The sequence below is a fragment of the Podarcis tiliguerta genome (assembly GCF_965153285.1).
Source record: "Podarcis tiliguerta genome assembly, chromosome: 8".
Classification (NCBI taxonomy): domain Eukaryota; kingdom Metazoa; phylum Chordata; class Lepidosauria; order Squamata; family Lacertidae; genus Podarcis; species Podarcis tiliguerta.
The window spans coordinates 44,767,090-44,786,920 of NC_139541.1; the positions used below are offsets into that span (position 1 = coordinate 44,767,090).

General features: G+C 40.5%; 1 protein-coding gene across 7 annotated transcripts in view; it reads left to right on the plus strand.

The window, feature by feature from the left end:
* The window catches only part of CDH8 (cadherin 8), a 229,095-nt gene extending 209,573 nt beyond the window's left edge, over positions 1-19,522 (plus strand). For 6 of the 7 annotated variants that reach the window (XM_083452451.1, XM_083452452.1, XM_083452450.1 and 3 more), the window contains 2 exons: positions 14,426-14,677; positions 17,379-19,522. In XM_083452451.1, the coding sequence (XP_083308577.1) occupies positions 14,426-14,677; positions 17,379-17,872 (746 nt within the window). In that variant the 3' untranslated portion in view covers positions 17,873-19,522. Of the gene's footprint in view, positions 1-500; positions 625-14,425; positions 14,678-17,378 lie in introns of those variants that run through there. The other variant, XM_083452456.1, reaches the window with a different exon arrangement.
* The last annotated feature ends 309 nt before the right edge of the window (positions 19,523-19,831 follow it).

The window sequence follows — 19,831 nt, forward strand, 5'->3', positions numbered from 1 at the left end:
GAGATGCCTGCTCTTTGTGATATTCGTATTCTACAACTCCTTTAAGCAGAACAGATGGCCACTTCTCAGACCAACAATTGAATGCAGACAAATCAGGCTGTGATCTAAATCTCTCTCCCCTCTCCACCTTAACTCTGCCAACAAGGCTTTTGTGATTAGTGAAGATACCATCTCTTCCACAGCCCTGCTACACATGATGAAGTAGGTAATACTTGGAGGTGGGAGCAAGCAGTTTGGCCCAGATCAGGCCCAAAGTCATTGGGTGATGGCAGTGAGACTGGCTGAATATCCAATGGGTTTCGGGCTAGCTCAGCCCCTCCCTGCTTCTAGTATGTCTCGTTTGGAGGCATCCCAACCTACCCAGTCCAAGGGGAATTTGGATTACTCCGCCTATCTCTCCAAAACCACAAACCACATGCACACACCAAACCAGCATAAGATTTCACCCTACTGTCTGTTCTGTCTAGCTAAAACCTCACTCACTCCTCTCCTGTACCCAGGATGCAGGCATCCAGCCAGACAGATCCCCCCTCCTCCGCCAAAAGCCAGAGGTAATCCATCAAGGTTTTCATTGGAGTGGAAAGGCCAACCCGATGAATCAAGCTCACAAGGAAGGGGCATCTGGTAAGCTGTTTGTCCCTCTTTTAGGCATCCTTAGGCTGTTCTTCAGTAGTGCTGTTTTGGGGGTTGGGTTCTCCATTAGGTTGTGGTTGAGACTCCCCTCTAGCAATGTCCCAAGACTGCAGATTTATTTACACTTATATGCAACCTGAGCCTACAACAGAGGGGTTCGCTGCATTAGGGGTCTTAGCCACACTTTGGATTCAAACAGAAATTTGCCATGACTATCTCTCTGGATTTCCAGCTTGTTGCTTTTTGCATTCAGGTTCTAGTTCACACAACTGCCTAACCTCTCTAATCTAAAATGTTTAAAGGGAAAATATTCCACTAGACTGCCACTTCCAGTCATAAGTGAATCTCACCAAATGACAAATCAACCTCTGTATTTTATGGGAAATATTTTGCCACATCAAATTGTAAAACAAATAAACAATGACCCCAGTTTTAATATATTTAACACCATAACCCCAGTTTTAATAGATTTAAGCACAGGTTTTGTAATACAACATATAGTGCTATAAGCAAGTGAAGGTGTCCTATGACATGAATATATCTTGTATATTCTTTATTCCTTTTCCTTTCTTGCATTATATATATAGTAGCCAACCATTTCATCTGGATTTGGAGTGTTGCTGTACTGAATATTATCCAACTGTGGCTTGCTAGAGAGAATTTGAATTATTTTCTCTGTGACCTGCCCAGCTGTATTTTACTCCTCCTTTGCTAACCATTGGGGTCTAGTACATGATGAATCAGTGGATATCCGGCAAAAAGCTTACATTTGAAGTACTGCAAAGCAGGCCAGCATTCTTCTTCTGAAATTATTATCCAACCTGGGCAGTGTGTGTGTGGTGGGGGGGAGTACACTGTAGAGGCATTTAAATGGTTGCCTACCATTGTCCCCATGTAACTGATCTTCGTGTACACTGTAGTTCTTTGGCAATCTATATAATCACTTATCTCTGACTTTCATGACAGATGTGTGCTTGTTTCAACCCTAGTGATAGAGTTGGCAACTATGTTGGACATTTTATACAATGAAATTTTCTGGGAGAGTGTGTGTTTATACTGCAAAACAATGGCGAAGCAAAGCAAGAATCTCAAGGATACTAACTGCATGCTCTTCTAAGGAGTACTTCACACAATAATATTATGATTCAAGCATGCTTTGTGTTCAGAAGTGCTTTTCCCCCTGGAAAGGACAAACTCATTTTTATAGTTCCAGACATTCCCCCCTCCCATACTCAAGAAGGCCTTGCATTCCACTATATTCATATTTATCATATTCCTCAGAAAATAAGAGCCCACTGAATCAGATTAAAAAGTCCACCTAGGCCAGACAAATGCATCCAATAATCCCTCAATGTTGAATGCATGATACCTTCCCTTCACCTGGTGCTCCCTTATACTGCTCCTGAATCTGGAGATATTTATACTGAAAATATTTTATTTTTCTCAATTAGGCATAGGCAAACTTGGCCCTCCAGATGTTTTTGGGACTACAACTCCCATCATCCCTAGCTAACAGGACCAGTGGTCAAGGATGATGGGAACTGTAGTCCCAAAACATCTGGAGGGCCGAGTGCCTCTGCCTGTTCTAAATCATTTCTATACCACTTCATTCATTCATTCATTTATAAAAAGGAAAGCCTCAAAGCTGTTTACAAGCAAAATTAAATCATCAAATAAAGCACTACAATTTATTTTTTAAAGCATTCCATAGGTAGGTCAAATATTCAGCTGCCAGGTTGCTCACTGGAGAAGACGGTTTGAGCATATTGTCCCGATCCTGGTCCAACTGCACTGTCTACCAGTTTGTATCTGGGCCCAATTCAAAGTGCTGGTTTTGACCTATAAAGCCTTAAATGGCTCAGGACCACAATACCTCAAGGATCGCCTCTTCTCATATTAACCTAACCAGTCCCTGAGATCATCTTCTGAGGCCCTTCTTCATGTGCCTCCTCCTCTAGCGGTCAGGAGGATGGCAACATGAGAACGGGCCTTCTCTGCAGAGGCTCCCGGTTAATGGAATGCAGAGCAGAGCAGAGCTGCTGGAGCCTGTGCCTCACTTGGGGCTGGACTTTGGCAGTGGCAGCCATGGAGACGTTTGACTGGCTCATCCTCCTCCCCAATATCAGTGGCTCTTCTGGAGACAGAAAGTGAGACATTCCTAGACTGAAACGGAAGCCAAAAAGGCTTCAGTGAATCTGGGATGTCCCTCTAAAATCAGGGGGTTGGAGGGTATGAACCCACCTACTAATAAGCCAGTAAGTTACTTCTGGACTTTTATATAGTGATATAGAGAAAGAGCTCTGAGGGACCTCCTAGGAAAAGGATATCCCGACCCTTCCAGCTTCTAAAGAGTTAGCAAACCCGACCACAAAAATAGTAGAACTGCAGCTATGTTGGAAGTGACCGTGTAAAATATGCTGGATTACTACTCTCTTGGACTAAAGGTCAGAGAAAAGTTTCAGAATACTTAAGAAACAATTATCTAAAGTTCAGATTTTCTGAAAGGAACAGAACTGGAAATTATACAGACAATTATCTAAAGTTCATTTTTTTTCCAAAGGAGGCAGTGGAAGGTTAAAAATTACCAGCTCTTTGCTGTGGTATTCCCTCCACACTCTTGTATTTAGCTGTGGTGGAGTCAATATTATAATACAGTGGGTGACTCCATTTTATGTTCTAATATGGGGAAGGGAAGATTCAGATGACAAGTCTAATGCTTGTTTATATATTCATATTCATATTTTTTTAAAAAAATAAAAGTGCAGTATATTATAAGAAAGACTCTCCTCCTGAAAGAGAGGGGAGTGGTTGTGGGCGGGAGCCCGAGCTCCGCCCCTGGCAGGGGGCCTCCGCCCCCTGCTCACCTGGCTCACCTGGCTGGCGCCCGCCCACCAGCCGGCACCCAATCAGGTGCCGCTGGGGGCGTAACCAGCGGACTTTAAATTCGGGCGCCAGCCCTCTCCCCGGCCTCTTTCCTCCTTCGTCCAGCCTCCTCGTCTCGCCGCGGATCACCCACCCGCCACTCCCTTAGCTTAGGTTCTTGGCCTTGCTATGGACCCTAGGTTGGTCGCCCTGGTTAGGCGGGGGGCCTGGTAGGAGTTTTTCCACATGGCATTAGGCCATGGGGGTTTTTTCGCCTACCTCGTAGCAATCGTCACAACTTTCGTGGTATTGGTGGGTAGGTTAGGCATTGGATTATTGCGGTATGGTGTGTTGGAAGGCTAGGTGTGGCCATTGCCTAAGCCTTCAATTTTGGGTATTCCGTTAAAGGAATCCGGCGGTCGTGTATTCCGTCCGATGCCTGCTTGGCGGGAGGCCATGGCACGACCCCCGGTGACGTCAGTGGGGAGCCTATAGTTGTATTATCATCAACAGGTTTCGCCCACTGGTGATTCAACCCCTGTGGTGGACATCCAATGCCTAAGCCAATACCTTTTCACTGCTGTAACCAATAAAGTTGTGGCCTTTTCCATGCCCATAAACCATAATCACGTGTCCCTGTGTGTTCATTTCCACCACGCGGGGTCGGGTCCTCGAACCACAACATTGGTTAGCATATATAGAGAATTTCATTTAGCCCACATGTTTAGGTGAAGCGACCTAATTCAAATCACCCGGACTAATACATGCTTTATATTTTGTTTTAAATGTAGCTTCCATTTTTATGACTGGTTTTTTGTGGGTTGGGGGTAGGGGGATGATATTGTATATTGCCTTGAAACGATTGTATAGAAGGTTACTAATAATAAGATCAGAATGTAAATGTCTTTCAAATTATAAATATCACTGAATTTTGTGATACAGTGGTGCCCCGCAAGACGAAATTAATTCGTTCTGCGAGTTTTTTCGTTCTACGAGTTTTTTCGTCTTGCGAAGCAGCAATGTGTATTGACGGTTTCCCATAGGAATGCATTGGCGGTTTTTTTAAAAAAAGCAAGCCCATAGTGAAATCTGGCTTGCGAAGCAACTCAGAAAACAGAAAACTCTTTTGTCTTGTGAGTTTTTCGTCTTCCAAGGCATTCGTCTTGCGGGGCACCACTGTATAATCCCCCTGCCCTGGCAAAAAGAACACACAAAATGTGTAAAATAAATAAATACATACATATTTTAGAATAAATAATTTAGAGATGCATACATTGAGAGAAAAGTTTTACTTTGTGATAAGATACTATTGAAGCGCGCGCGCGCGCACGCACACACACACACAAACACACACACATCATCACAAGCACAGATGTGATGGAATGGATTTATGAATAAAACGGCAGCAGCATAGTCACGGAGCAGAAGGAGAGTGATTCCTATGTTTGCTATAGTGATGTTATCAACACAGCTTGCTTTCTGCCTTTGTGGGCAAAGATAGCATAATGGGGTGAGGAGGGAAAACTGATGGTGGAAGAATAGCCAGATGCAAAGTGTCAGCCAGGGTTGAAGGTAGGGGTGAAGTTGGAAAGAAAATAACTACACCAGCTTCTTGGGTGGTGTCTTTTCTTTCTCTTACTGGGGACATATTAGGGAAACAGAAAGTCTTTGAATCTTGCAGATTCAGAGCCTCCCTTAATCACTTCAACACTCTCCCCCTCCCCACCACCAACTGATGGAGAGTTATGGAGTGTTTCATGGCAACTACAAGGAAGCTGCCAGGGCAGACCTTACCTGTCTGTGGACCTTTTCTCCAGAACTGAGAGGAAGATCCCTAATCCCTCTAGGATGCCCTCTCCGTGATCATAGGATTGCAACAGGAATTGCTTATTGTTAATCATAACTGAAGCTTAAGGGAAGGAATCTCACGAAAGGAAATTCCTACTAAAAATTAGGAAGAACTTTCTAATGCTAAGAGCTGCTCAGAGGTGGAATGGACTACCTTGAAAGGTGGTGGACTCGCCTTCATTAGAAGTTTTTAACCAGATCTCTCATGGATTCTTTAGCTGTTATTCCTGGATTGTAGGGGGTTGAACTAGTTGGCTTTTGGAGACCTCTCAGACTCTACAGTTCTACGATTCTAGAAAACTGAGCTAACAGTTCTCAAAGAAACTTATTTTGCTTGAATTTTGCCTCCATTCGCCTTTTTGGTAAGTTGCCAGTTTACCACAAGGGGGGAGGGTAGCTTACCTTTCTGTGCTCTGAATACTTTGAAAGGGGAAACATTGCCTCAGATATCAGTGTATGACCTTTCTTACATTGTACCTTGTTTTTAATTTGTTTTAAAATAACATTGTGAATGGTATCATGCCTGAGTGGCCCAGATACTCAACCTCCAAAGAAAAGCAGATACACACACACACACACACACACACACACACACACACACACATATATATATAGGCAGAGACAAAGGGAAGATGCTTTGTTGTTAGTCACTTCTGATTACACAGGCATTGCCCAATAGGTCCTTCTGACACTTGCAGAATAACATTTCTTATAAGTGCTCACTATTCAGAACTCTTACTGGAGGTAATAGGGTATCACAATTTCCTGGAAATGAATAGGTTTAGTTTGTGTGCTTAAAACTATTATTCCCCCTATAACAGATAAACTGGGTGTGGGGGCAGCCTTTGGATTCTCTTTAGCAACTAACTGTCACCATTTGACATTTAGGTCCAATAAAACAATCTCCCAGAAAGAGGCATTGGCTGTCACATCATAGCTCACTAAATCTACGTTGCACAGTCATGTTGGTTTGACATGTGGCATATTATGATGTAAGAGGTGTAGGATGATTGGTGAGCTGCAGTTTTAGACCTTTTATTAAAAACAACAACAACAACTTACAGATATCTAATATGAAATTTGATAGCAGCCATTCATTTGGTTTCCAGAACACACATTGCAAATTTTTGATGTTCACGGAAAGCAGATCACTTTGAATTATCCATGAATGTGTCTGCACACATACAGCTTGGTTATCGTAAATCAGCCTCAAAATATCATAAAGCTGCATAATTTATTTACCGATTATTTTAATAAGCCTTCTGGCTGAACAGAACATTTTTGTCTTTATTGTTAGGCTTATGTAAAAATCTTTCTCGTAAAAAGAATATCGTGCATGATCTGCGTGACTTTGCCTTGTTGAACCTAAAGTACTCTGCAAAACATGTACTTCTCTCTGATCTGTTTGGGTGCCTAACTTTTTGTTTCTGCTTCTGTTGTTCAAAAAAGCAGTACATCACTGAGGCACACCATAGGTTCTTCGCCTTAGTGATGCATTCAAGTGAACAAACATAAAGAGTGGACACAGTTATAGAGTGAGACTTGTGTAATAAGCTATTTGTGAGGTGCAGATACAATTCAGGCAATATTAACCTTGAATCAGATTTGATTAATCTTCTTCCCCAGTCCAATACAGTGCATGCAGGGGAGGGAGTGCTGACCTGTTCACCATGCCTACATGTTGTTTCCGGCATCCCCAGAGCAAACAGGGGATGCTAATTAACCTAATTCTAATTTATCTATGCAGATTTTGTATCCATCAAAATAATTTCTAACTTCTTTAAGGTTTTCTCTATAATCACAAGTTATATTATTTTTGTGAAATAAATAAAATAACGGGAATATAGTACACCTCACCATTGGGTAGAAGACAGTGACCTAACCAGGTGATCTATGTACCTGCTCATTCCATGATACAGGCAATAACTGCTGGTCAGTTATAATCATAGAATTGCCATATAATCATAGAATTGTGGAATTGGAAAGGGCCCAAGGGTCATCTAGTCCAACCCCCTGCAATGGAGGAATCCTAACTAATGCATCCTTGATAGATGGTCATCCAACCTCTGCTTAAAATTCTCCAAGGAAGGAGAGTCTATCCCCTTTCTTGGAAGTCTGTTCACGTGCCAAACAGCTCTTACTGTCAGAAAGCTGAGTGGGTTCCAGCACCTCTTTTTCTAGAAAAATAGCACTGATTGGGTTGATGCCTCTTCATTAACGAACATTATGGACTGCAGTACTGTTGTTCCTTAGATATCGTTGATTCTCCACTCAATGTAGTTTGACACACATGAATCAAAATAATCTGATCTCATCTTTGTTTGTATGGATGTTCTGCGGTTTTTTCCCATCGATAAAATTGAAATCATACTCTGTGGCCTGTGATCCAGGAAGCCCCCAGTTCAAATCTCATTTCAGCCATTAGCTCATTAGGTGGTAGAATAACTTAGTTCCTAAACTAAGCCCCCCCCCCCCAGATATAACTATTTTCATTTCACGTTGTCTAACTTTTCCCCATGTGTAAAGAAATCTACTTCATCACAGCCCTTGAGATTTCCAGCTGCAACATTTCCAATTAAAAAACAACTTTCTTTCTGTTCAGAATTAACAAATCCAGCACAGATAATTTATAGTACAGTCTTTAATGCCATTAATGATTTGATCTTTCTAAGAAGATTTTTAAAAAATGAAAAGAAAGAGAAGGGCAGAAAAGTAGCTAGCTAGGTAGAAGGTTACACAGCAGGGAAATCTACAGATCTCTAAATATTAAAGGCAGTACTGTGAATTGAAGAAATATCAGGTACACACACAAAAGGGCACTTCAGTGTAAACTGATTCGTGGACTTTAAAAGTTCTAAATTACAATTATGGTCTGATGCCAAGGCCCAGAACCATCAGGCAGAGTAAATCAATGGCTTCAAGCTGCAGATATTGGAGAACAAAAGCCACAACTCTGGGATGTCCTTCCTCAAATACCTCCCTGTCATTTCCTTTTATTGCCACATGCCGTCTTCTGCCCCCCACCCCCTAAAATCTGTTTCACTGTCTCCAGTGTGCTGGCGGATGCTCTCCCATCACCAGTCTTGAAGCTCTAACCACCAGTACACTTGAATTCTTTTACATGGAATGAGTAGGCCCACCATCTTGCTCTTGGCCTTGGAAAGCAATGTCTTGTTTCAGACCTGCTAGGGTCCCCTGTTTGCACACCTTTACTCCCATGGGCTTGCTGTTTCCAAGACTGCTCTCATGCTAGTTCAAGTATGCATAAAGTATTCCACTCATATGATTCATTTTTATATCTGCCTGCATGCCACACGTTTTAAAAACCTCCCAAGGGCATGAAGTGTCATCCCTGTGATCTGTAAATGTTGGGACAACATTTTAGTGGCTAAATCTGGAATGCAGTGGGAGCCACTGAGGAGGAAGCAAAAGCCACAGAAGTAAAAGCATGTTTTAAGAGGCCTAAGGCATACTTAATTACCAAATTAGAGCTTAGAGATGCAATTCATGAATTAATTAATTAACCTCCAGTGTGGAGGAGGAAGCTGGCAGGCAGAAGTTCTCCTCGGATTCGTTGTAAGAAGACAGACAGGTGGGAGCTAACAGAGGGCAGACTGAGGTTAGTGGGGCAGTGCCACCTTCACCCTAATAACCAGCCTCCACTGGTTTGTGATGTAATGATGTTGTTGATGTTGTTTTAAATCCATACATATGCACATGAAAGGCACAGATGGCAACTTAACTTAGAACTCATAGGAATAGATCACAAAGCAAAGTGTGCTATGTTTTGTGAACCAAGGGATGGTTAAGTAAATGACATGAAAAGCATGATAATAAAGGATCAGCGAGTAAATAGCCTCCCTACCCCCCCCCCAGGATTGTGGGGTGGGACTGCCCTTGCCTGCTGTGCCCTATACCACCCCCGAATTTGTGGGGGTGGGGGCACTAGGCACAATGCCCTCCTGTGGGATTTCGGCGCTTCTGGACGCCGTCTCTGATCCGTGCCACTAGCTGCAAGAACTTCAAAAGAAACAATTTGGATGAAGCGAATGCACATATTTCAAGGAAGGAGGGGGAGTAAAGACTGCTAACAGAAGAGATCTCTGATAAAACAAGACGAGTCGGAGGAACAAGTATAAATCATGAGAAGATACGCCAAGACTCGGTATGGCAAAGGGACTGATGGGGTGGGGGGGGGAACTTTCCTTTCTTTTATGTGATTAAACAAGAATCCCCCCCCCCCCACAAGTCAGAAATGTCGTTTTAAGGACTTAAGCTGTGGATTTAAGGCTGTGTGGAGATAAACTTTCAAACCAAAGCATGTTTTGAGAAGAGCGTGGAATGTATAAGGGCTTTGGAATGACGCAGTTAAAAGTGCCGTCGCCATATTGGGAAGTTCTGTCAGAGGACTTAAGTCTGGGAGGAGAAATAGAGAAATAGAGCTGTTTTTATATTGTGGGTGAAACTCCTCAGAGGGACTTAAGAACGACAGTTCTGTAATTAAAAATAGAAAGAGCAATGTTATCTATGAAGGCGATGATATATAGAAACCATCTCGATTTGAGGATTGGAAGAACGGAAAAATTCACACAGGATTATTATTGGTGTTTATCAGCTTAAGGAGACTATCAGAAGAGATCATAAAGAAAAAAGAGAAAATATATGAACAAGATGTGATGTGGAAACAGCAAGATAAGACTGGATAGAATTATGAACTTTGTTTGGACTGATTTGGACACTAACGCAGTAGCAAGAAGATGATCAGAATCCCCCTTCGGATCTTGAAATATGGGTCCCCTCAACAAAATTTAAAATTCGGCTTTGTAATTCAGAATTTATGTGATGTGATTTGATTTGATTGGCCGGTTAATAAAAATTATTTTTTTTTTTTTAAAAAAAGATAATAAAGGATCAGCAGGTTAATTGGGGAGATGAGCAGACAGCACCCTCTCAAGCACCTGTTTCCAAGCTAATTCATGCAATAGCCTTGGTGTCTGCTCCAGTAGGAGCTGCCTGCTGTTTTCTGAGCTTCTAAGTTGTTGGTTGTTTTTTTAAAAAAGCTCTCTACTGGGAAACAAAAGTAAACCAGATAAAGTGATTTTATTACTAAACAGGAAGGCTGCATTGCTTGAAAGTTTCAAATTGCAGAAGTCAGAAAAAGAAGACTTCCATGGATAACACCTTGCAACACTGAAGTAGCACTTAGTGTATGAATGTGAGAAGTGGTTATTTTCCATTCCACCACATGCAGCACAGTTTCTGTTCCACTACAGTCTGTCTTCTGCACAAAACAACATTATTCAACTCAATTTCCACTCTGTCAAAATTAAGTAAGTTACACAATTCATTAATTATGTGTACAGTGGTACCTCTGGTTATGAACACTTCTGGCTATGAATGCTTCAGGTTATGAGTTCCACTAACCCGGAAGTAGCTGCTCCTGGTTGCAAACTTTGCCCCAGGATGCAAACGGAAATTGTGCACCTCTGGCGCGTGCGCAGTGGGAGGCCCCATTAGTAAAAGCAAAAGCTCAAGGTAAGAACAGTTTCAGCTTAACAATGGACCTCCGGAACAAATTAAGTTTGTAACCGGAGGTACCACTGTATTACCTACTGATATGGAGAACTAAAGATAATAAAAATGAGAAGCAGAAAGAATCCAAAATTCACAGATTTGCCCATCCCTAAATTAATCTTAATCGACTGGTTCAGTCACCTACCCTTATCTTCTGGGGCTTGATTGGGATAAGAATTATGGCCCAGGTGAAGCCCTGCAGAGAGAAAAACAGTTTGTGTGAGTTTGTGTTGACTGGCCTAAATAATACTCAGAAATTTAATAATAGTTCTCAGAATTAAATAGGCTGTAAACCAGGCTGCATGCTAAGTGAATTTGAATAGAACTCTGTCTCTTAGAGACAAGATGGATCAGAGCTTACATACATAACTACTTAGGTGAGTTAGTGGAGGGAGTACTTTACATTAGCCCCTTCAGGTTATTGTACCAATAAAAAAATACAGCTGTTGTCAACAGAAAAGAAATGAATAATGTGTCATCCCATGAGTAACTTAACTGAATTCCATAACAAAACTGAACTGTTTCTCATGTATGTATCAGTTTTGCCTGGATCTTTCTTCCCATGTGGTCATTCCCTGTTTTCTTGACTTTTTAAAGTAAGATTTTATTAAGACCTTTTATAATACAATACAATAAAAAACAAACTAATCAAAACAAAAACAAAAAAGAGAAAAAGAAGAATGTAGCGTCTTCTCTGACAGTCCTCTCCCCCCCCCCCCCCCGGGAGCTTCTCTTTCTTCTCCATCCCTGGGAGATTTTCCCTTCCCAGCCTTTCACACCAACCAGTGCCAGATTTACGTATAAGCTAAACAAACTATAGCTTAGGGCCCCACTCTATTGCCCCCCCAAAAAAAAATTAAAGGGAAAACAACAACTGGATGTACATTTTCAAAATCTAAGATAAAAAACAAATAAAATGGCTTTAGATACCTATTAGGGCCATAAATTACTATATAGCACATATTCAACACATAAAACAGTGACCATTTGTTGTTGACAAAGGACAGCTGGACATATAAAGGGCCCTATTACCTTCAGTAGCTGAGGGCCTCATCAAACCTAAATCTGGCCCTGACACCAACCATCCATCACCTTCATCTGTATGCAAACCCATCATTAACTCTGTGTAGAGGATTAAAAACAATCAAACACAAAAAGCAGAAGAAAACAAAAGCAAAAACAAAGCAAAAAGAGGAAAGGAAACATAAGATAAGAAAGAGATAAAAAAGATATTAAAGGAGTAAAAAAAAGAATTAGAAAGAGAAAGAAATGAGTAAAAATATTAAAAGAAACAAACTGAAATAAAATTATCAAAGCATTCTAAAGATAACGTTTTAGGGGGGGATATATAGATGAACCATGCATACTCATTACATACTTTGGAAAGGAGAGAAAAAAGAAAATGTTCTGAAAGCAATGCGAGGAGCAGCACAATGTATGCTCCAGTTCTGTAACTGTTTTTCAGTATTGTTATTGTTTAACTGGAATACGAGAGTAATGGGAGAATGGACAATAAATGGAAGTTGGGATGATTAATGAATGGAATAGACAACAGAAGCTGTTTATTGGACCTTTGCCCAGAACATTATTGTTCTTTCTTTAGGAAAACCGGGATCTCTTTTAGGTCTGGTGGAATATTATTTCTATTAACTAGCTATTGTTTTTTATTGGATAAATGTATCAAATGAATCTGAATCAGCATAAATCCAAGCACATCCATGGTAGCAGGATTCAAAATATTTTTTCTGAATAAGTAGTTTAAAACTTTGATGAATTGTTAAGTAAGCAAATGGGGAAAACCTTTAGGAAAACCAGGATCTGCTGTAGGTCTAGCAAAACATTATTTCGATTAACTTCCTGCTACTTTTTATTTGAAGAAATGTATCAAATGAATCCAAATCAGCATAAACCCAAGGACATCCATGGCAGCAGGATTCAAAATAGCCTTCTGAGTAAAGCAGTAAAGTACCCTGATGACTTGTTAAGTAAGCAAATAAATCAAACCTTGTTACATTTTTGAAGTGTTGCCTGGCATACACAGAACTGCTAATAAGAGGAGAGGGTTGGGTGGGATGCTGGGTGCCAGTAATCTAGGGTTACCTAATGTAATAGAAAAATCTCATACATCTTGCAGGAGAGTTGAATTCAGTAATTACCTGTGCGGTTCTTAGTTATTTGATTTACTGCTAACACACAGTGGGTGTCATTAAATAAAGCCAACATTTACCTCACTCCAGTTTCTGCAGCACTGCCTATATTTTTCCTAGTAAATGGAAGACAGGCCTCTGTAAATTCAGCAATTGTGGGAGTTAAATGGTGATCGTTTTAATGATGTCAACTGTGCCTAAGAACTGTGAAAAAGGTAACAAGCTTCACTATGCAAAAACAGAAGGAATGATTAGGCAGTCAACTGTATGTATGCCCAATTTCCATAGCGAAAGCTGTTGCATCGAAAGGCTCTCTGAGGGTTAAACTACCATTCTCATGATTCTTTGTGCTTTAAATGTGTTTTAATAGTGTCTTAAATGCATGATTTGGTTGCGATGACAACCCAATCCTCTGCTTGATGCAGGAAATCTATAGGTAGGGTATCCCCAGCAGATAAATGTTCACCTTTTGTTTGAAGACCGCAAGTAAGGGAACACCTGCCCTGCCAATCTCTAGAAGTAATTGGTTCCATTGTCCAAACTGCATTTACTACCATGATGTTTCTCCTGACGTTCAGTTGAAACCTCCCAACTTTTATAGACACTTTTTGGCACTTAACCCCAACTCCCAAAAATGTGCTTTATGAAAACAATATAAATTCAACAAGCTTAACAGAAGACAGTTTTAAAACAGCCATAAAAGCATAATTAAGCTCACCTAAGAGAAGCAGATAGCCAGACCCTCTAAGGATGGGGTTCATAACCTGAGTGTCACAACTTTAAAAGTCCTGTCTTGCAACCCAATCAAGTGTACCTCAGGGCAGGAGTGGGGGTGGAAAAAAGCTTCTGTTGACAAAAAACAATAGGTAGCCACAATCACATAGAAGGAGATAGTCCTTAATATATCCCAGTCAGAGGTTTCTGCATGAAAACAACCTCTACACTACCACTGTTCAAGGACCCATTTCAGCTAGACAAAATTGCTCATTGAGTGTGCGGAGACGGCTTAGTGAATGTTGTGGCCTGGGAAGAGGGGGTGTAGCCTAGAGAGAGCCCCAAGGGCCTGATAGAGGGGCTTGGAAGACTGCATTTGACCTCTGGACCTGAGGTTCCCTATCCCTGCCAATTTCCAAAGAGCTCCAAATGAGGCTAATGATGGTAAGGAGAAAAATGAAGGCAGCACTAATGGTATACCAATTTATTCACGTTACATGCCATAAACTGGCAAAACGAAGAAGCACTTTTGTAAAACTATGAAAATGAACACAAAATAAGGTAAGTAGATTTGGCTCGGTCCTCATCAAAGAAAGCCTTGCATTCTGCAGCCTTAATCTGAAATAGATTATCCCCTTCTTTTCCAGATAACACCCTTAACATTCTAACAAAACATAATGGATTCAGCCGCCAGAAGCAAGAAGTCTATTTTCTACCTATCATAATCAGCGACAGTGGGAATCCGCCAATGAGCAGCACCAGCACCCTCACCATTAAGGTCTGTGGATGCAGCAACGAGGGTATTGCCCAGTCCTGCAATGCTGAAGCTTATGTGCTGCCTATTGGCCTCAGCATGGGAGCTTTAATAGCAATTCTAGCCTGCATCATTTTGCTGCTAGGTACGTATCCATTTACTGGTCAGAAAGACTTCCATATGGGAAAGGAGCATCTTTCAGCAGTTGAGCATATGCTTTACTTGCAAAAGCTCCCATTTTCAGTTGATTGTGTCTCTAGTGGTAGACCCAGTACTGAAGACCCTAGAAAGCCATTGCCAATCATAGTAGACAATTGGAGCAGTGCTTTAAACATGAGTGAGATTCACATGTTTCTGGTTCATAAATTGCTAAACAATATAGACAATTTTTTCTGGAAGAAAAGGATGTGGCAGTGAAAGAGGTAAGTGGCTAGTAGATTCATTGAAATCAATAGCTTAGGTCCATTATTTGAAAAAGGATACACCCTTAGTAATATCGAATATTCCCAGAAGCCAAGGGTAGTCAACATGATTCACTCCAAATGTTCTTGGAGAAAACTCTCATTATCTTTGACTATTCACCATACTGACTAGGGTTGATGTGAGTTCCCGTCTAGCATCATTTGGAGTGTGCCATGTTGACTGCTCCTGCCATGGGCCAACTCTTCACAAATGGTGACCTAGTGAAATTATCACAGTCTACGGGGTATCCATTGAGGCCTGCCAAGCGGAAGATGACTCCTCTGTTTTTCCTTAGCTAGTCAGCCAGACTCGAAAGTTTGGATAGGTTACTATACGTCGTTGGAGGGTTACATTATGTATGATTAGTAGAACATTGTGCAAGGCCTCATGGGCAGTAAACTTGTACAGTACCCAAGTGCTTAGAACACAATTACAGTCAAAACACAGATAATTAGATCACCTGACACATTTTCTGTTTACATTTGAATACTTGTGAAGGCTCTAATTTTTACTGGAGCAGCAGCATTGGTGGAGACAATGTTCAACTCATTTCCTCATGCTTTCCCCCATCAATATCAAGTCTTCATTAAAGTCGCTGTTAGCTCCCCTGAAGGGTAGAGACCAAAGCCTAATACAAACACTGCTACTACTATTATTACTACTACCCCCCCCCCCACTGCTGCAGGGCAGTGCTTTCCACCACCACCACCCCGAGGAAACTCAAGAGCACGCGGTACTGACACCTCTTTTGGGGGGGGGGGTTAAAAATGTGAATACTTACTGTAACAACTTCAAGGTGAGAACTGGCACCAGTTTTTCTCTAGGGAAAAAAACTGTTGCAGGGCTAATAGCAACTTTTTTTGAGTAGTATCCAAAGTAGGAATGGGGTGGGAATTCAATTCAGTTAGCATTTAAATGTGAATTTGCACTTTCCAAAACAGTATGCAAACCGAAGCATCTGTAAAAATCTACACTTCTCCAAATTTTGCAATGTAGTTCTCCAACCAAGTCATGGGGCCCAGAATGTGTATACAGTGGATGCTCGGGTTGCGAATGTGATCCATGCGGGAAGCATGTTCGCAATCCACAGCGTCCGCACATGCGCAGGTTGCGATTCTGCGCATGCGCAAGTGCCGAAACCCAGAAGTAACCCATTTTGGTACTTCTGGGTTCAGCACAGTGCGCAACCCGAAATCATGCAACCTGAAGCGTCTGTAATCCGAGGTACGACTGTACTAGAGTAAATTGTTGCATATAAATACATATATTTGTGGAAATAAGATACACAAATACATTCTATTGGGGAAATTACTTTGCAAAAATGTTTATATTCTGGAAATTCCATTAAAAATGTGTATATGAGAAGAAATTTGCTTGGAAATGTTTTCACAAAGACTTTAAAAAATGCAAACTGATGTGGAAATGTGGAGAACTGAACTTAAGGTTGGAAAAATGATAAACTGAAAGAAACTGAAATTGACAGAGCAAAGCATTAGCTCCAAACACAAGTATCTGGGAATAAGCTTAATTTGAATTAATGCATCTGAAGTTGGGCTGCTCCTTTTCATAGCTGAGTAATGCTCTTTTCCTCACCCTTGAGAGTAGATGTCAATGACAGCAAAGCTCCCTCACAATGAGTGGCCTGCTTAAGCCATGTAGTCTAAGTTTGGAACATTCAGCTTAGATCTGCTTACTGGAAGGGTCCAATGGTGGAATGGAAGAACACAGGCTTGATAACTCTTCCTCCCAAGGTGAGGAGGAATAACCTAGCTAAGCCTGACATGACAGCCTACTCTATGGTTTTAACCCCTTCATGCATTAGAGTTCAGACTCTGGGTTATATGAGGCTGGATATCCCACAAAAGCCTATGTCAGATCCATTTAAAGGGGAAATTTGCCTTTGGGGTGCATAGGTTGATGCTGGAACTAAATGTTGGCAAATCAAGCATCATGCCTTATTAGGAACTAGATCCACTTGACTATATTAACAATTTATTGCTTATGTCACTGATCACAAAGTTGTAAGACGTGAGAGGCTCTCAGTCAGGGAATACAGGTGAAAAGCTGTCCTCAATGTTGGCACCACTTCCTGACAAACTGCATTTCCTGACCTCGATCCTATCAAAGTCAGAGCAAGACAGGGATGCTCAGACTAACAAGTGCCTCTCAGAACTTTTTTTAAAAATGGGCCCTTACCTTGAATTTCCTATTTCCTAGTTTCAGGGATTCCAAATTTCCTTCTCTCCAAAATTCATTTTACCTCATGTTCTAATAACCAAAGCCCTCATAGAAATATAAGCACCTTTTCACCCTCTGAGGAAATATTTTGCTTGCGTTAAGAACTGCTTTCAAAGGTTGATCAGTTTGTGGTATTTCCTTTACAGTCATTGTGGTGCTGTTTGTGACACTGAGGAGACATAAAAACGAGCCTCTTATTATCAAAGACGATGAAGATGTGAGGGAAAACATCATCCGTTACGATGACGAAGGAGGTGGCGAAGAAGATACAGAAGCGTTTGACATTGCAACTTTACAAAACCCTGATGGAATAAATGGATTTTTGCCCCGCAAGGATATTAAACCCGATCTTCAATTTATGCCAAGGCAGGGACTGGCACCTGTTCCTAATGGTGTTGATGTTGATGAATTTATCAATGTAAGGCTCCATGAAGCTGATAATGACCCTACAGCTCCTCCATATGACTCGATTCAGATTTATGGGTATGAGGGGAGAGGCTCAGTAGCTGGTTCTCTAAGTTCCTTAGAGTCTTCAACATCAGACTCAGATCAGAATTTTGACTACCTCAGCGAATGGGGACCCCGTTTTAAAAGACTCGGGGAACTTTACTCAGTGGGCGAAAGTGACAAAGAAACTTGACAGTGGATTACAAACTTTTATTTTTTTCACTCTTGACTTAAGCGATCATGTAATATTCTAGGGCCACTGCTGTTAGTTATGACTAATGTGGCTTTTTGTTTAGGGGCAACTTTAGTGCCAGTCATCTTATAAAATCAACTACATTGTAATGTTGAACCAAAAAAGTACATAAATCAAAAGTATATGTTAGGAGGTCTGAGTCTTGTGGAGTGTGAAGTTAAGTACGTAGAGTGTCTAGAAGTCTTTGGATATTCTATATTCACATGACCACTCTGAAGATGGAGGTTTGGATCTTTGATCACCTTCAGTACGTGAAAGGAAAGGAAATGGAGAAGATAGGTGCTTTTCTACATAATGGACCTCTATGGATTTTTGCTTATGAAGAGCATCTTCTGATAGTCCATTGAAAGCTAATGGTTTGCTTCCACATTGCCAACAAAGATTTCACCACAAAAACAGGAAAAAAAGAATGTTAAAAGCAATATCTGGTCTTCTTTGCAATGCTGAATTTTTAAGAAAAGCATTGATAAAGTCCCTTTTGGCCTCAACTGTGCAGTGACTGTAAGTTGTACATAGGGTAATTCTTGGCCACAAAAACCACAGACTGAATATCATCTTCAAACATTGTGTCAAGCCTTAAAATATTCACATGTTCTTAATCTATTCCAGTGACAGGATTCAAAATCCACCATTGTGCAAATGTTCAAGTGGAGAAGAGACTAAAGTTCTCTACTTTTCAAACAAAATGGATTGTTTTCTAGAAGAATCACTCATTTCATCTACTTTGTCTTCTATAAGAAAAAGGAGGGAAATATGTGAAAGAAGATGGACTCATATACAAAAGCTGGTTTTATTGCTAAAGAACAAATTTATTTGTTTAATCCTTGAAATAAATATTTTATTGATGTCCATTACTACTTTTATTTATTAAGATTGATTATTGGTAAGAGTATAAGAGAAGGGAAATGTCAAAATTGTATCCATTAATAAAAGGTTAGAATTCTTTGTTCTATATATATATCTATATAAAATGAATGTTAAATGAAATGTACATTTTGAAAAACAAACACAAGAGATATTAGCAGTGGAGGAGCTGCAAGGGAATGGTAGCAGGGTGAGGGTGTTTCTGGAAGAAATTAACATTGGACCATTTTATATTTTCTTCATAAACCAAGAACTGGCGTTTTAGTACAAGCACAAGCAACTGGAAGCAAACTGGTTCATGTGAATATTTACAAAAAACAAAACAAAGACATTGAAAACCCCACACATTTCAACATAAAGTCACACATGCTTATAGTTATCCACTATACTAGAAGATCCGGTGTGTACATAATTTTCCTGCTTATGTTTTTAGCTTTTCTTATTTTCTAGAATCTTCATGGGTATGCACAGGGATCTGGCTCACAAAGAAAGCAGCACTTAGTAGCTGTTGACATCCTCAATTTGTAACGAAAACTGACTATTTAGAAGTAGCAATTGTATAATAAAACTAAGTATTACATGCAATTCATTTTTACTTTTTTTCTATTTTTGTTTTGATGCAATTGTTTTCTTTATTTACTCCATGTATTGTATTCAGAAGACAAAAAAACAACCAACAACTCCTGTATTGTTTCCTACTTTGTGGAAATATATTTTTATAAATACCTTCTTTGTGATCACCGTTTCTTTTCAGTTTTGCCTGCATCTTACAGAGATACATCATCAACGTGTAAATAGATGAATCCTCTGAGAGCTGCAATTCCTTCTAAGGCTTTTAAATAATCAATGTGTTATTTAACTCAGAACCATTCCATGATTCTCCCTGTTTATTAAAAGCAGGTTGAGTCAGTCATGAATGGAAAAGAGAAATATTCTGGAGGCAATTGGTCCCTCCCTACTTGGATCTGTATGGGTTTCAATGGAAACCAAAGTATAATGTGAAAGAGTCCTTGCATCCCTAACCATTAGCAGATA